The sequence below is a fragment of the Topomyia yanbarensis genome, chromosome 1 (genome assembly GCF_030247195.1).
Source record: "Topomyia yanbarensis strain Yona2022 chromosome 1, ASM3024719v1, whole genome shotgun sequence".
Classification (NCBI taxonomy): Eukaryota; Metazoa; Arthropoda; class Insecta; order Diptera; family Culicidae; genus Topomyia; species Topomyia yanbarensis.
The window spans coordinates 157,845,853-157,858,007 of record NC_080670.1 but is presented as its reverse complement, the minus strand read 5'-3'; the positions used below and the strand labels follow the sequence as shown (position 1 = coordinate 157,858,007).

At 42.5% G+C, this 12,155-nt stretch overlaps 1 protein-coding gene across 10 annotated transcripts in view; it reads left to right on the top strand.

The window, feature by feature from the left end:
• The window catches only part of LOC131678824 (longitudinals lacking protein, isoforms A/B/D/L), a 573,802-nt gene extending 562,006 nt beyond the window's left edge, over nt 1-11,796 (top strand). For 7 of the 10 annotated variants that reach the window (XM_058959217.1, XM_058959253.1, XM_058959192.1 and 4 more), the window contains exons 8-9: nt 369-592; nt 6,527-11,795. In XM_058959217.1, coding sequence (XP_058815200.1) covers nt 369-592; nt 6,527-7,940 — 1,638 coding nt within the window. In that variant the 3' untranslated portion in view covers nt 7,941-11,795. Of the gene's footprint in view, nt 1-368; nt 593-6,526 lie in introns of all 10 variants that reach the window. The other 3 variants (XM_058959207.1, XM_058959237.1, XM_058959262.1) reach the window with 1 other exon arrangement.
• Nucleotides 11,797-12,155: the final 359 nt, after the last annotated feature.

Below are 12,155 nucleotides of genomic sequence, written 5' to 3'. Positions count from 1 at the left end.
ATACAACATGAGAAACAAGATCGACACTCGGAAGCAAGTTATGAGAATGCAGAATTTGATACAATTTTAAATGGAAACAGAAAAAAAACATGGAGAGCAAACAAATTTAAAATGCATATCATAGTTGTAAAAAATCCAATTTTGACGAAGTAAGAAAACCATAAAGAAAACGCTGTAAAAATATTATAATTATTAGAGACGATGATAAAGATGAAGAAAAAAATGAAAACACACAATAAAAAAGAAAAAATAAACTATCTATTTACTTCTTTGCGGCTATTGTTAGCAAAAACCGAAAGAAAGCCAAAATCGATTCCAAGTGAACCGAGAAAATTAATGCTCCACTTTTTTCTGTTCTTTATTTTCAGAATTTGAGTCACTTTTTCGCAACGGGAAATTACAGCCGCGCAACCGGTATAAAGTCGGCACCACCAGCACCGACCGGCATCATTGGGTTTCCCGGAGCAGCCGTCGGAGCGATTCCGTTTGTGTTTCCCTTCGCTCCGCTCGGTTTGGGCCTGTTCGATACGGATCCGAAACGGATCCTGAATCTGCTGCATCACCAGTCCGCACTGGCAGAGGAAGCGCTAAGGTAGGTGTGGGGACCATGTGTATGTCTGATCAACTATTTTATCCATGAATACTTGGGGCGGTTTGAGGAACAAATATATCATCACCCCGAATTCGGAAATTTTTTAAATCCAACTACCCATGTATAAATTAATCGGGAAATTTGAAATCCAGTACTACAAAAATCAAGAATTTAGCGATCGCGTAGATCAGATCCCGGTGAGCTATGATTCCCGTATTCGTTCCAGCAATTTTATAGTTGTGCTTTCGTCGCACCGCATTCTTTTGCTCTTTCTTGGAGCCTCACTTGGTCCATGGAATAGCTCGACCTTTGGGCTTTGATTAAAATCTCGACTCTTCACATGCATCTCGTCTCCATCTATTACGTCGCCAATTAGCTCTCGTCCCAGTCAGCCGTTTAGAGGCTGATCCCATGAGCTATTAAGCTTCTGTTTCTGTGAGTCAGCTCCAAACCTTATTCCGATCTACTCGGATAGTTCCCAACGATGAACTCACCCTACTCCGACTGAGAGTTCCCCAATAGAGGAATTTCTCCCGACACAGAAATCATCTTGCTTGAGCCATTCAGCTCCTAGCTTTATCGAGATCTACTCGGATATTATCTGGCGGTGAACTACTACTAAAAGTTCCGTGGCAGCGGAATTTATCTCGGTAGCGATATCTGTTTCGTGACCCAATCAGCTCCCATTTGTCATAGTATAATCGGATAGTACACGGCGGTGAATGTACCCAACTGTGAATTCCACGGCGGTAGATTTCTTCCGATACCGAGGTTCATTTTCCGTGAGCCATTTAGCTACCCGCTTCGTTCCCATCTACTCGATCTAGTTCCCGGCGGAGAACCTAGCCTACTGAACGGGCCAGTCAATAGGTGCTGAGCTCTGTACAGTGATACCGTGTTTAGCGTAGCTTCCGGTTCACTGCCGCCCCAACGACCCACTGCTAGCTATTCGACTCGATCTACTCGCTCTAATCCCCGGCGGTGGACCTAGCCTACTCACGAGGTACCCAGCAGGTCGGTCCGGCGCTTCCGGTGAAGCCTGACGCGCACCAACGACCCGAATCCGGTACTACGTCACGTACTACTCAACTGGTCGCCGGCGATGGATCTAATCTACACCGACGGAGAGTTCTCCGGCGGCAGAATTTCTACCGAAACCCGATTTGTGTTTTCACAGCGACTTTCTAGCCAACGGTTCTACTTTGTTGGTCCCTTCGATACTTTCTCTGCAGCTCGGAGGGTATACTCGTAACCATTCCGTTGATTGCATCTCAGATATGCTCATCGTGACACATTTCTTCGACGATATTGTCAACTGTCACACCAAGCATACCCCTTCGAACTTCGTCGAACCTATAGCATTCGAAGACCACGTGTTCCGGTGTCACTTGTACGTTCACGCACTCCGGGCCAAGGGCGATGAAGCATGTCCAAACAGATGGTACTTCCGGAAGCATCCGTGCCCGGACAAAAGCTACGTCAAATGGAAGTCCATCTCGCCATGTTTCCTATGAACCCACACCGACACATTTAGGATGAGTGAGTAAGTCCACCTTCCTTTCTCCGCGTTGTCTCGCTCTTGCGGCCACTTAGCCAACGAGTCTACTCTGACTAGTCTCCTTGCATTTTGCGTATTCCTCCGCTGTTAGCATTCCACGCCAGAGTGGCAATGACGCATACCGCCTCCGACGATATTGTTCTTTACGCGCTCGCGATATAAACATCCATTAGGCGAAACGTGCTTGTCAACTTCGTCCGGCTCTGCTATGAGCTCAGTGCAAGTGCACAGGCCGGTACACCATATCTCAGTATTGAGGATGAGACACTCGTCACGAGACGTCTAGCGACGTTTTTTTAACTGTTGTAATTTAAACGATCGTCGATTATCACACCCACGTGCCTTAGCGCACACGTCGATGGAACTGAGTGTCCGCCGATGCTGATCGCGATCAGTTGGATTGTTTTTTGGTTGCTGACTAGCACTACATCCATCTTGTGGCTCACCACAACTGCAACTTGACATCAGCCATCTAGGTTTCTACGATGTCTATTGTCTCTGCCGTCAACATTTCCACTTCCCCGACGGTCTCGCCAGTTATCGTCAAGACCACGTCATCTGCGAAGCCGATGATTTCGACTCACCTGGGCAATTGCAGTGTTAACACTCCGTTGTACATTATAATCCAGAGCGTTGGGCAGAGTATGGAGCCCTGAGGTTCTCCCGCCGTGACCCTAATCGACCTCTATCCCATGTTCATTTCGTAGACCAGTGTCGGACCGAATATGAAAGAAACTTCTCAAAACCTTGCAAAAATAGTCTGGGACCCGAACTCTGTGCAGCGCTACGAGGATATCCCTTCAGCTGGCGCTGTTGAACGCGTTCTTGACGTCGATTGTAACTATGGCGCAGTAGCGATTATCTCTTCATTTTTGCTTCAATAAATTCTCCGCGCTCGCGATGACTGTACGGATGGCGTCCACCGTCGATATTTCTTTCAGGAACACGAACCGTCTCTACGCTAGTCTATTCTAACTTTCAGCATAGTTCGTCAGCCTGTTGAGAATGATCTTTTCAAGAAGTTTACTAAGAGTATCCAGCTGGCATATAGGCCGATACGAGTATCCAGGTGGCATCCCTAAGTGTTGGCAGCAACACCAGGTTTTGGATCTTCCATCTGTCCGGGAAATAACCTACATCCAGGCATTTCTGTAGAACTATCCTGAACATATCCGGAAACGCCGCGGATTTCAGTGCCACGTTGAGGATACCGTTCGGGCCGGGAGCATTCTTCGGTTTCAGCCCTTTCACCTTTCACCACTTTAAGGAGCTCGTCGTTGGAAACTAGATTGTCACCAGCATTTCCACCATCTGCATCAACGTACGGTGTAGGCAACCTTGCAGTTAGGTCATGCTTCGGGAAACGACCTTTCACGATAATTTTCAATTTGTTAGAGCACATTTCAGCTGGTGTCGTTGAACCTTTGATCTTGAGTATCAAGTTGCCCCAACGGTTGGCATCAACTTCTCTGTACAGCTCCTGATAACAGGGGGACTTACTAAGCACTCTCTCGCGTTTAAAAGCGACCTTATCCACCCTATACTCTTCTCTGACTGCCTCAGATCATGCTCTATGAACGCGTCTACGGGCTTTTAGGCAAGCAACACGGAGCATGCTGAGCCTTTCGTTCCACCAATACGCAGGACGCCGGCAGTTTCTTGGCTCCATTTTCCTCGGCATTGTTACGTCAAACGCCTTCGCAAATTTTTCCGACGCTCATCGGCATTCGAAATTGAAGCGAGGCTGTCAGCACGAAGTGGTTCCACAAAAAGATCCTTACTGAAGTCCTTTATTTTCAACTTCATCTCGCCAGTCCTCACTCTCCGTATTAGAATACAATTGCGCCGAAGTGAATCGCCTAGTGGTCGCTATGTGTGTACTACTCACTAGCACGCCAATTCACGTTGTTCAACAGCGAAGCACTGCAGAATGTTACGTCGATGATAGATTCCCGGCCGTCTTTACGGAATGTGCTAGCGGAACTTTCGTTGTATAGCCTTACATCTAACTTCGCCAGAGCTTCCAACAAACTGTAACCTTTTACGTTGGTCAGCTTGCTACCCGGCTCCACGGCCCAAGCGTTAAAAGCTCCTCCTATAACAACCGGCGTTCGTCCGACTAACGAGTCGGTTAGTGCGTCCAACATCCCCCTGTAATGTTCTGGTATCCATTGTTGGGGAGCATAACAGCTACATACAAATAAGCCGATGATCCTGGCGATAACGAAGTCTTCGTATGTGCTATCCATCACCGCTTGGATAGAAAAACCGCATATCACTGGATTGCTGCCATCCCTGCATTATCCACCAACCAGTTACGGATATCGGGAGGAACATGATGCGGCTCTGCAATAACTGCAACGTCGCACTTCGTTTCTGTTGTTAACTGTCACAACAGTTTCTGTGTAATGTTACAATGGTTGAGATTAAGATCGGTTATCTCCATCATCATTGACTTTTGTATCACTTTTTTGTACTCTGGGCATTTGAAGCATCCCATCATGTGGTCCTTTCCACCCTTATTTGTGCAGAGCAAGCACTTCGATTGCTTTATGTAGTCTCTAGCAATGTGTCTCTTCTCCCCACATTTTCTGCACAGATCAGATCTGTCCGGGCATCTACAGTTTCTTGCCAGATGACCGAAACTCAGGAACCTGAAACTCCTTTCCGTTTGTTTAGTGGCTCTAGGGGTCAATCGTAACGAGCACACCGACCATCCGACTTTGATCTTACCAGTCGACATAAGCTGGGTTGCTGTGGTTGGCAATAAGCGTATCGCTGCTGTCTGTGTACGCCTTCCTTGACCTAATTGACATCTGCTCTATTAGCGCGCTCCTCACTTCGTCTTCCGTTGTGATCTCGTCAAGACTCTTGAACTCGATCACTGCTTCCTGAACTAAATCTTTCACTTTCGCTTTCCCTCCCACCACTTCTGCCACGAGTTCCCGATAGGTCGCGCTCTTGATGACTACCGCGTCTCCCATGTACCCTTCCTAACGTGGCCGATGGAGGACGCCATTAACATCTAATAAAACGAACGGAAGTACTGCCTTAAACCCGCAGTAATTTGGGACAATTACGAGGTACTCAAAGGGAGGCAATATTTCTCTTCATCCTGGACTTCCCGGGTTAACGAAAGATACTCCCTCTTGTGGATCATCAGATTCTTGCTCAGCACGAACCAAAAGAGCAAAGGAATTTTCAGGAAGGGCAGTTGGCGAAGCATTCTTTAGCATTTCTGCATAAGAACGCTTCGAGTGTTCCATGAAGGATCGCTTAATTTTGTCCCTACGACGCTTGTACCTAGGACATGATGGAAGATCATGCAGGATTCCGCACTTTTCTTTTTTTGCCGCAGAAGGCATCCTCATGATCTTCCTTTCATTTACTAAAGCTTTTTTTATTGACACAATAGGTTACCGTATAGGCTAATTGTTTTCAATTGGCGCGGTAAAATAAAAAAAAATCAGGCAAACAGGTAGGCGAACCTTATCGAGGAGGACATAGTTGAGTAGTGAAGATCCGGTGAAGGTCACCCGAAACGAGTCTGTTGGAAAGTAGAAGGTGTTATTCTTCTCGGTGCACGCAATTGCTTGCAACCCAAAATCTTCACTTGTTGAAATGGGATCCTTAAAGCAACCAGCCACACACTTCAACAGGTCTTGCACGTCAGACCCTTCTTGGCGACCACCCTATCGATTTTCACTGCATTTGCAGGTACATATACCCTAAACTGCGGCGTATAACGCTGGCTGTAAGCAATCTGCTTTGCCTGCTAGAGGCTATTCACTATGACTCTCATTTTATATGTTCGCACCCTTGTTATCTGAGTCACAGTCGAATAGTGCTTAGTGAAATCCCGCGAGATATCTAACATATTCATTAACTTGCCCGATTTAGATTGGGTCCACCCAGCCCCAGTACACTGCAGCGGCTACTGCTTTATGCGATGATTCATGGGGCTCTTTGTATCAGAAATTAAATTATCTGGGGATGGATTGCGATCCACGTGCATGTTTGTAGGTGAATCGCTTGATGGGAAGAGTCCTCCGCCATCTGCCATTTTAGGCGATTAGCACGTGTTGAACCGGAATAGTTTTCACTATCAGGTCACAGAGACAAAAATTCGGAAGAACGCACAAAAGGTTCCCAAGAATTACAATACAAATACTTATCTTTTTATAGATCGAAGCCAGCTGATTCCATTAGCTGCAATCCTGTTTATGTATTACAACAATGGGTCACTACACTTTATAATAGGAAAGGAGCAAAGAACAAAGCACGAATGGCGGCAATGGTTTTACCCTGGATTACATTCACTCCAAATTGAGCAAAGACTTCACTACTACATCTAATTATTATTTGTATTCCAACAGGTACCGCAACTTACTTTTCGGAACGGCCACACCGGGATCTGATCGAGAGTCCTCGGTCGGTCCTCACACAGCTACATCTCCCAAAGCCAGCGGTCGATTGGATGATGAACAACCGAGCACTTCCCGCAAATCGGACAACTCGTCGAGCAACAGCACCACCTCAACTATCACATCACTGACGCCCAAAGCCGATCTGATACGGGTACGCGAAGGATTAACTAAGGATGGAGGTTTCCACAACGGGATGGAGCTTTTGCTACGAAAACCACCAACAGCGATTCCGGATGAACAACAGTGCTGTCCAGCAGATCTTTCACTGTATTCTTCGCTGCTTAAAGGATCATCCGTGGCTGCTGTCGATGTGGACGCACATCCCGGAAGTAGCAGTGGGAACACGAAGTGTCATATCTGCATGGCAAATTTTCCATCGGTTTGGTTGTTGGAGCAGCATTCTGCCCTGCAGCATCCTCATCTGACTATCCACGACGATAAACCCTATCTATGTGGATTATGTGGACAGAAAAGTCGATACACGTGCTGCCGATACAGAACGGTACTAGCGAAGCACCGAGAGGCGAGTGGCCGGAGTCGTTTGCCAGCCGATAAATTGTTTACATGTGATGTGTGCGGTATGCAGTTCAGGTACTTGAAGTCGTTCAAAAAGCATCGATTGAACCACGCGCTAGAAAGATTGCACGGTAAGAAAGACAAGGGCGGAGAAAATGAACAGGTTTCTAGTACCAACGAAAGTGACAGCGTGGATTTACGTGGGTTGATCCGTGATGATGACAACATGAGCGACAATGAAGAACAGGATGACACGATTGATTCGATGAACGTTTCCACTGGAGGAGATGCACAACGGGAATTCAGTGTTGACGAGGGACAGGGGAAAATCAGTAGTTCGATAATGGAGCGTCCCGGCTCCGAGTTTGATTTTAAAAGGTATCAATCCGCCCATCGTATGGAAGCCGAATCTAGCAGCAGTAGCAGCAGTATTCCGTCTACGTCGTCTTCCATTAGCCAGACTTTGAATAACCTGATCAACGCGGAATCCATTCCACATCACCATCTACTAGGATTGAATCCGCAGGAGGCGTCCATTTTAAATTTCCTCCGTGTGGATGCGGCGGAGAAACAACGTGATCGCCGCTTTGCATGTCCGTTCTGTGGAAAATGTGTACGATCGAAAGAAAATTTAAAACTGCACGTCCGTAAGCACACCGGTGAGCGTCCGTTCGTGTGTTTATTTTGCGGGCGAGCCTTCGGTGGAAAATCCGACTTAACAAGGCATCTGCGCATTCATACGGGTGAGAGGCCATACCACTGCGAAGCATGTGGTAAATGCTTTGCCCGGGCCGATTATCTGTCCAAACATCTTACCACTCACGTCCACAATGCTTCCCCTCGCTGAGAGGAGGGCCGACGGAGGAGACGGATAGTCCTCTGTCGGAAGTGAGGCGGTATTTTCAATATGGAAAAATACAGACAGAGACCGAAAATCTGAACTTGGCAACACTCCTTGATTGCAAACTAGCAACACACGCAAACACAGCCTACTACAAAAGTGAAAGCAAACAAAGCAATAATTCACCGTAATGACTGCACTCAAACTAATAAACAAAAAAGTAGATTTTTATTAATGTCTTATTTCACTACCTAAACAAAAGGGGATTACAATAATTTTAGTGAAAACAAAGCAAAAACCAAACATCTAATGAGACTCAACGAAGCAAAGTAAAAAAAACAGAAAACAAAGTAGATTGCAGCAGCATATGGCGAAAGCAGAGAAACAACTTTACCTCAGTAAAAACTAAAGAATTATGTAACGAAAACCACAGCGATAAAAAGCATCTCTATGAATATGAAAGAAAACTACTCACACACTCGTAAACTGAAATGAAAGCAAATTTTGGTTTCATGCTCACTCACTAACACATGCACGTGTGCAACACCCAGTATGTACTACATTACAATATTGGTAGGCGCAAACCGTGACTTCTGGGATGTGAAATTTTCGTTCACCATGCAGAAACAGAGAATCCGCAATTAAAAGTCTGTGATTTTATGTCATTAACTATTGCGAATATTTAGAGCAAAACGGTACACCATTTTGCGAATCGCAGATAAGCTATGCAACTGAAATGTCTGTTTTGTTTATTATTCCTTTCCTGACTTTACTGGACGGATATAAGCGATTGTTTAAGTTTAATGTAGAATTATCACTTTGTTGAACTGTATTTCTTTGAACAGTATGTTGATTTACTTTAATAAATAATTCACACACACATACACATACAATCAAGTTTGTTTAGAGCGAGTTCCGTTATAAGCGTTCAGTAAGGAAAGTTTGTCTGAAAGCATGAAACTAAAGTATATACACAACAAGAATATTTAAGCAAAGGTATAGTAGCAAAAAACTGAATGTGATTGTTTTCTATATATTCACCAGATTTAAACTATTTATACTTATACAACAAAGACAGATGCAATAGCGTTTTACAATAGACTTTTACAGCTGTAAATGATTCAGGTTTTAGTTAATTTTTTACTCTATATTTATAGACGAATTCATACAAAAATCAAATAGAAGAGCGCCGCCAGAATGGCGCTAAAAGGTTTTCAATTTTCTGAATCCAAGTTCGCCAACAACAATAGTAAAAGCCGACAACTACATACAACGAAGTGAACGTGTAAGAAGTAGATTATTGTTTCTTCTGGAAGATGTTACTTTAAAAAAAAACAGAGGAAAATAATGAACAATCTACCATGCAGAAACAATTTTATAGACGTTTTCCTTCCTAGCATACAAGATACAACATTTTAATGAAGAAACAATTTCACTGTGCCAAATTAAATGTACCTCAGTAATAAACAAGAGATAGAGTGTGTAGAGAAAATACTGGTAAACTATACACTAACACATAGACACAACACACACGCATACTGCTACACACATACACCATACACTAAACACCATACAATCGCTCACCGCTACACTTGCATGTAAAAACACACACCCAACAATATAATTCGTCAGTTTGTTACTTACATATGAATGTCTACAAGAAAAAAAAACAATCAAGCAAGCAACCTACTCGAACGATGTAAAACATTTTAACTTCTCTTCTCACCTAATTTGTGCAAACAAAGCAAAACACAAAAAAGTAAATACAAAAACTCTCGATGTGGTGAAACAAAAAAAGTACATTCTACTAAATTAGATTAAATCATTCGTGCAAGCAAAATTGAAAAAAAAGAAAAACAAAAATGATAACAATTATATTTGGTGTCGTTTCGGAGGGATAAAAATATTCCAGATTAAAAATACTGCATAAGGAAAACAATTCAAACACACGCAAAGCAAATTTAAATAAATCTAAACAAATTGTGTCGTGAATGTGTGTAACACTATTGAAAAGATTAAAATGTGTGTACTCAAACCAAAGAAGAAAAAAAAACACTACTCGATCGAGTAACTCGATATCATCATTTTCACCAAACCTAGTTTCGAAACACGCACAATATGCAATTTATTTTTTTTAGACGCATTCAGAAGTGATCAATAATCTCCTGAAAAAAAGTCTATTTCGACAGGTTCTGTACAGCACTATTTGATAAAAATTGTTAATTTCACCGATTGATTTGAGCTTCGCGTCACTGATTCGAAGAAATGTCAAAGCAGGCTAGTGTAACTAGTCTAAGGTGATTCGAGCTTCATCATCACTACTACATTGACCAGAACAGTTGTTATTTCTACAATGCAGTAACTCATGTTTTCTTAAATTAGGCCATTGGGAGCGGGCATAGGGTAGTTGGTAAGACAATTATCTTGTACACTCAACTGGGCTTGGTTTCCAGATTATTATAACCCGAAAAAGAGTTGTGCTTCGATTACGCCTTATCAGTATCATCGTGACAGGTAGACTTTTCCACCAAATAGACATCCAAAAATGGGAATACTACTTGTGTTCACGGCCAAATACCGTACAGGATGTGGTGAGCGGTTGTTTGATTGTGTTCGTGTCTTTGAAATTAGTTCTATTAAATTCTATTAAATCTATCTAGTGGCTAAGTCGGTCTGCCACGATACTGATGGGACGAAATCAGTGCACAATGTCCCTGACTTACTAACGTCAGGTATGGTTTAATTCTATTTTTTCGTCTGAAAGAAATATAGCTTTCCAAATAAGCAACAAAATCCTTCTGCATTCGAATAACAAAAAATCGTGCAAAGGATCAGATTTGTGACAGCTAGTTTTTTTGTGGTGGTTGATATTGGAGTGCTGGATGCAGCTTTTGTTGTTGTCATTGTGGCGTGAACAGCTGCCACAAATTTGACAATTGTTTGTGGTTCCAGTATTGGTATTGAAACCGTTGGTTTGAGCTAGTTTGCAGTAGATAAGTGGGCAGTCGGCTGAGATGCATTCTCCTCTGTAGTTACAGTACTTACAATCAGGAGTTTTCCCCTCTATGCATGCCAGAGCTGGGTAAGAAAACCAACCGGTACGTACATTCACTGGTATGGTGCTCAAAGTCTCAACACGTGTAAACGAGTGATCCACATCGTGTGCGGTTTTGATTTCGTTCACACGGTAAACGAAAACACAACCACGACCGAGTGTCGGTTTTGAAAACCAAACCGAGTCACTCAGCACCGTTTACATGTGTGCACGAGTTTCAACTCGTGTTAATGTATTCTAAACAGCGGTATCGGTTCGGTTTTAGAAAACCGAACCTGGTTTTTTCTGTACGCGGTACTACGGTAGAAAGAAGAGGCAGTAAATTCATGTGCAGTGCTGCCGAATAAACAACTGAACAACTGAATTGAATAAGGTTAGTTGTTGAGAGTCGATGGGGCAATATCGAAATGTTAGCTTCTGGGCGATTGTTAAAGTTTCACAATTGATGTTCGTTACACGAAATTCAAAATGGCTATCTTTCTTGGCGAATAATCGTATGAAACCGAGTAATGTAGATATGTTTGATTCGGGAAAGCCGTTGATGTTAATGTAAAAATGTTGAAATTGAAATTAATGACGTCAAAGATATCAATAAAAACAATGACATCAATGCAGTCAATGCGATCAATCCAATCAATGCAATCAATGCGATCAATGCAATCAATGTAATCAATCAAATCAATGAAATCAATGCAATCAAAGAAAACTATGAAATCAATCAAATTGAAAACAATCAATCAAATCAATCAAATCAATTAAATCAATCAAATCAATCAAATCAATCAAATCAATCAAATCAATCAAATCAATCAAATCAATCAAATCAATCAAATCAATCAAATCAATCAAATCAATCAAATCAATCAAATCAATCAAATCAATCAAATCAATCAAATCAATCAAATCAATCAAATCAATCAAATCAATCAAATCAATCAAATCAATCAAATCAATCAAATCAATCAAATCAATCAAATCAATCAAATCAATCAAATCAATCAAATCAATCAAATCAATCAAATCAATCAAATCAATCAAATCAATCAAATCAATCAAATCAATCAAATCAATCAAATCAATCAAATCAATCAAATCAATCAAATCAATCAAATCAATCAAATCAATCAAATCAATCAAATCAATCAAATCAATCAAATCAATCAAAT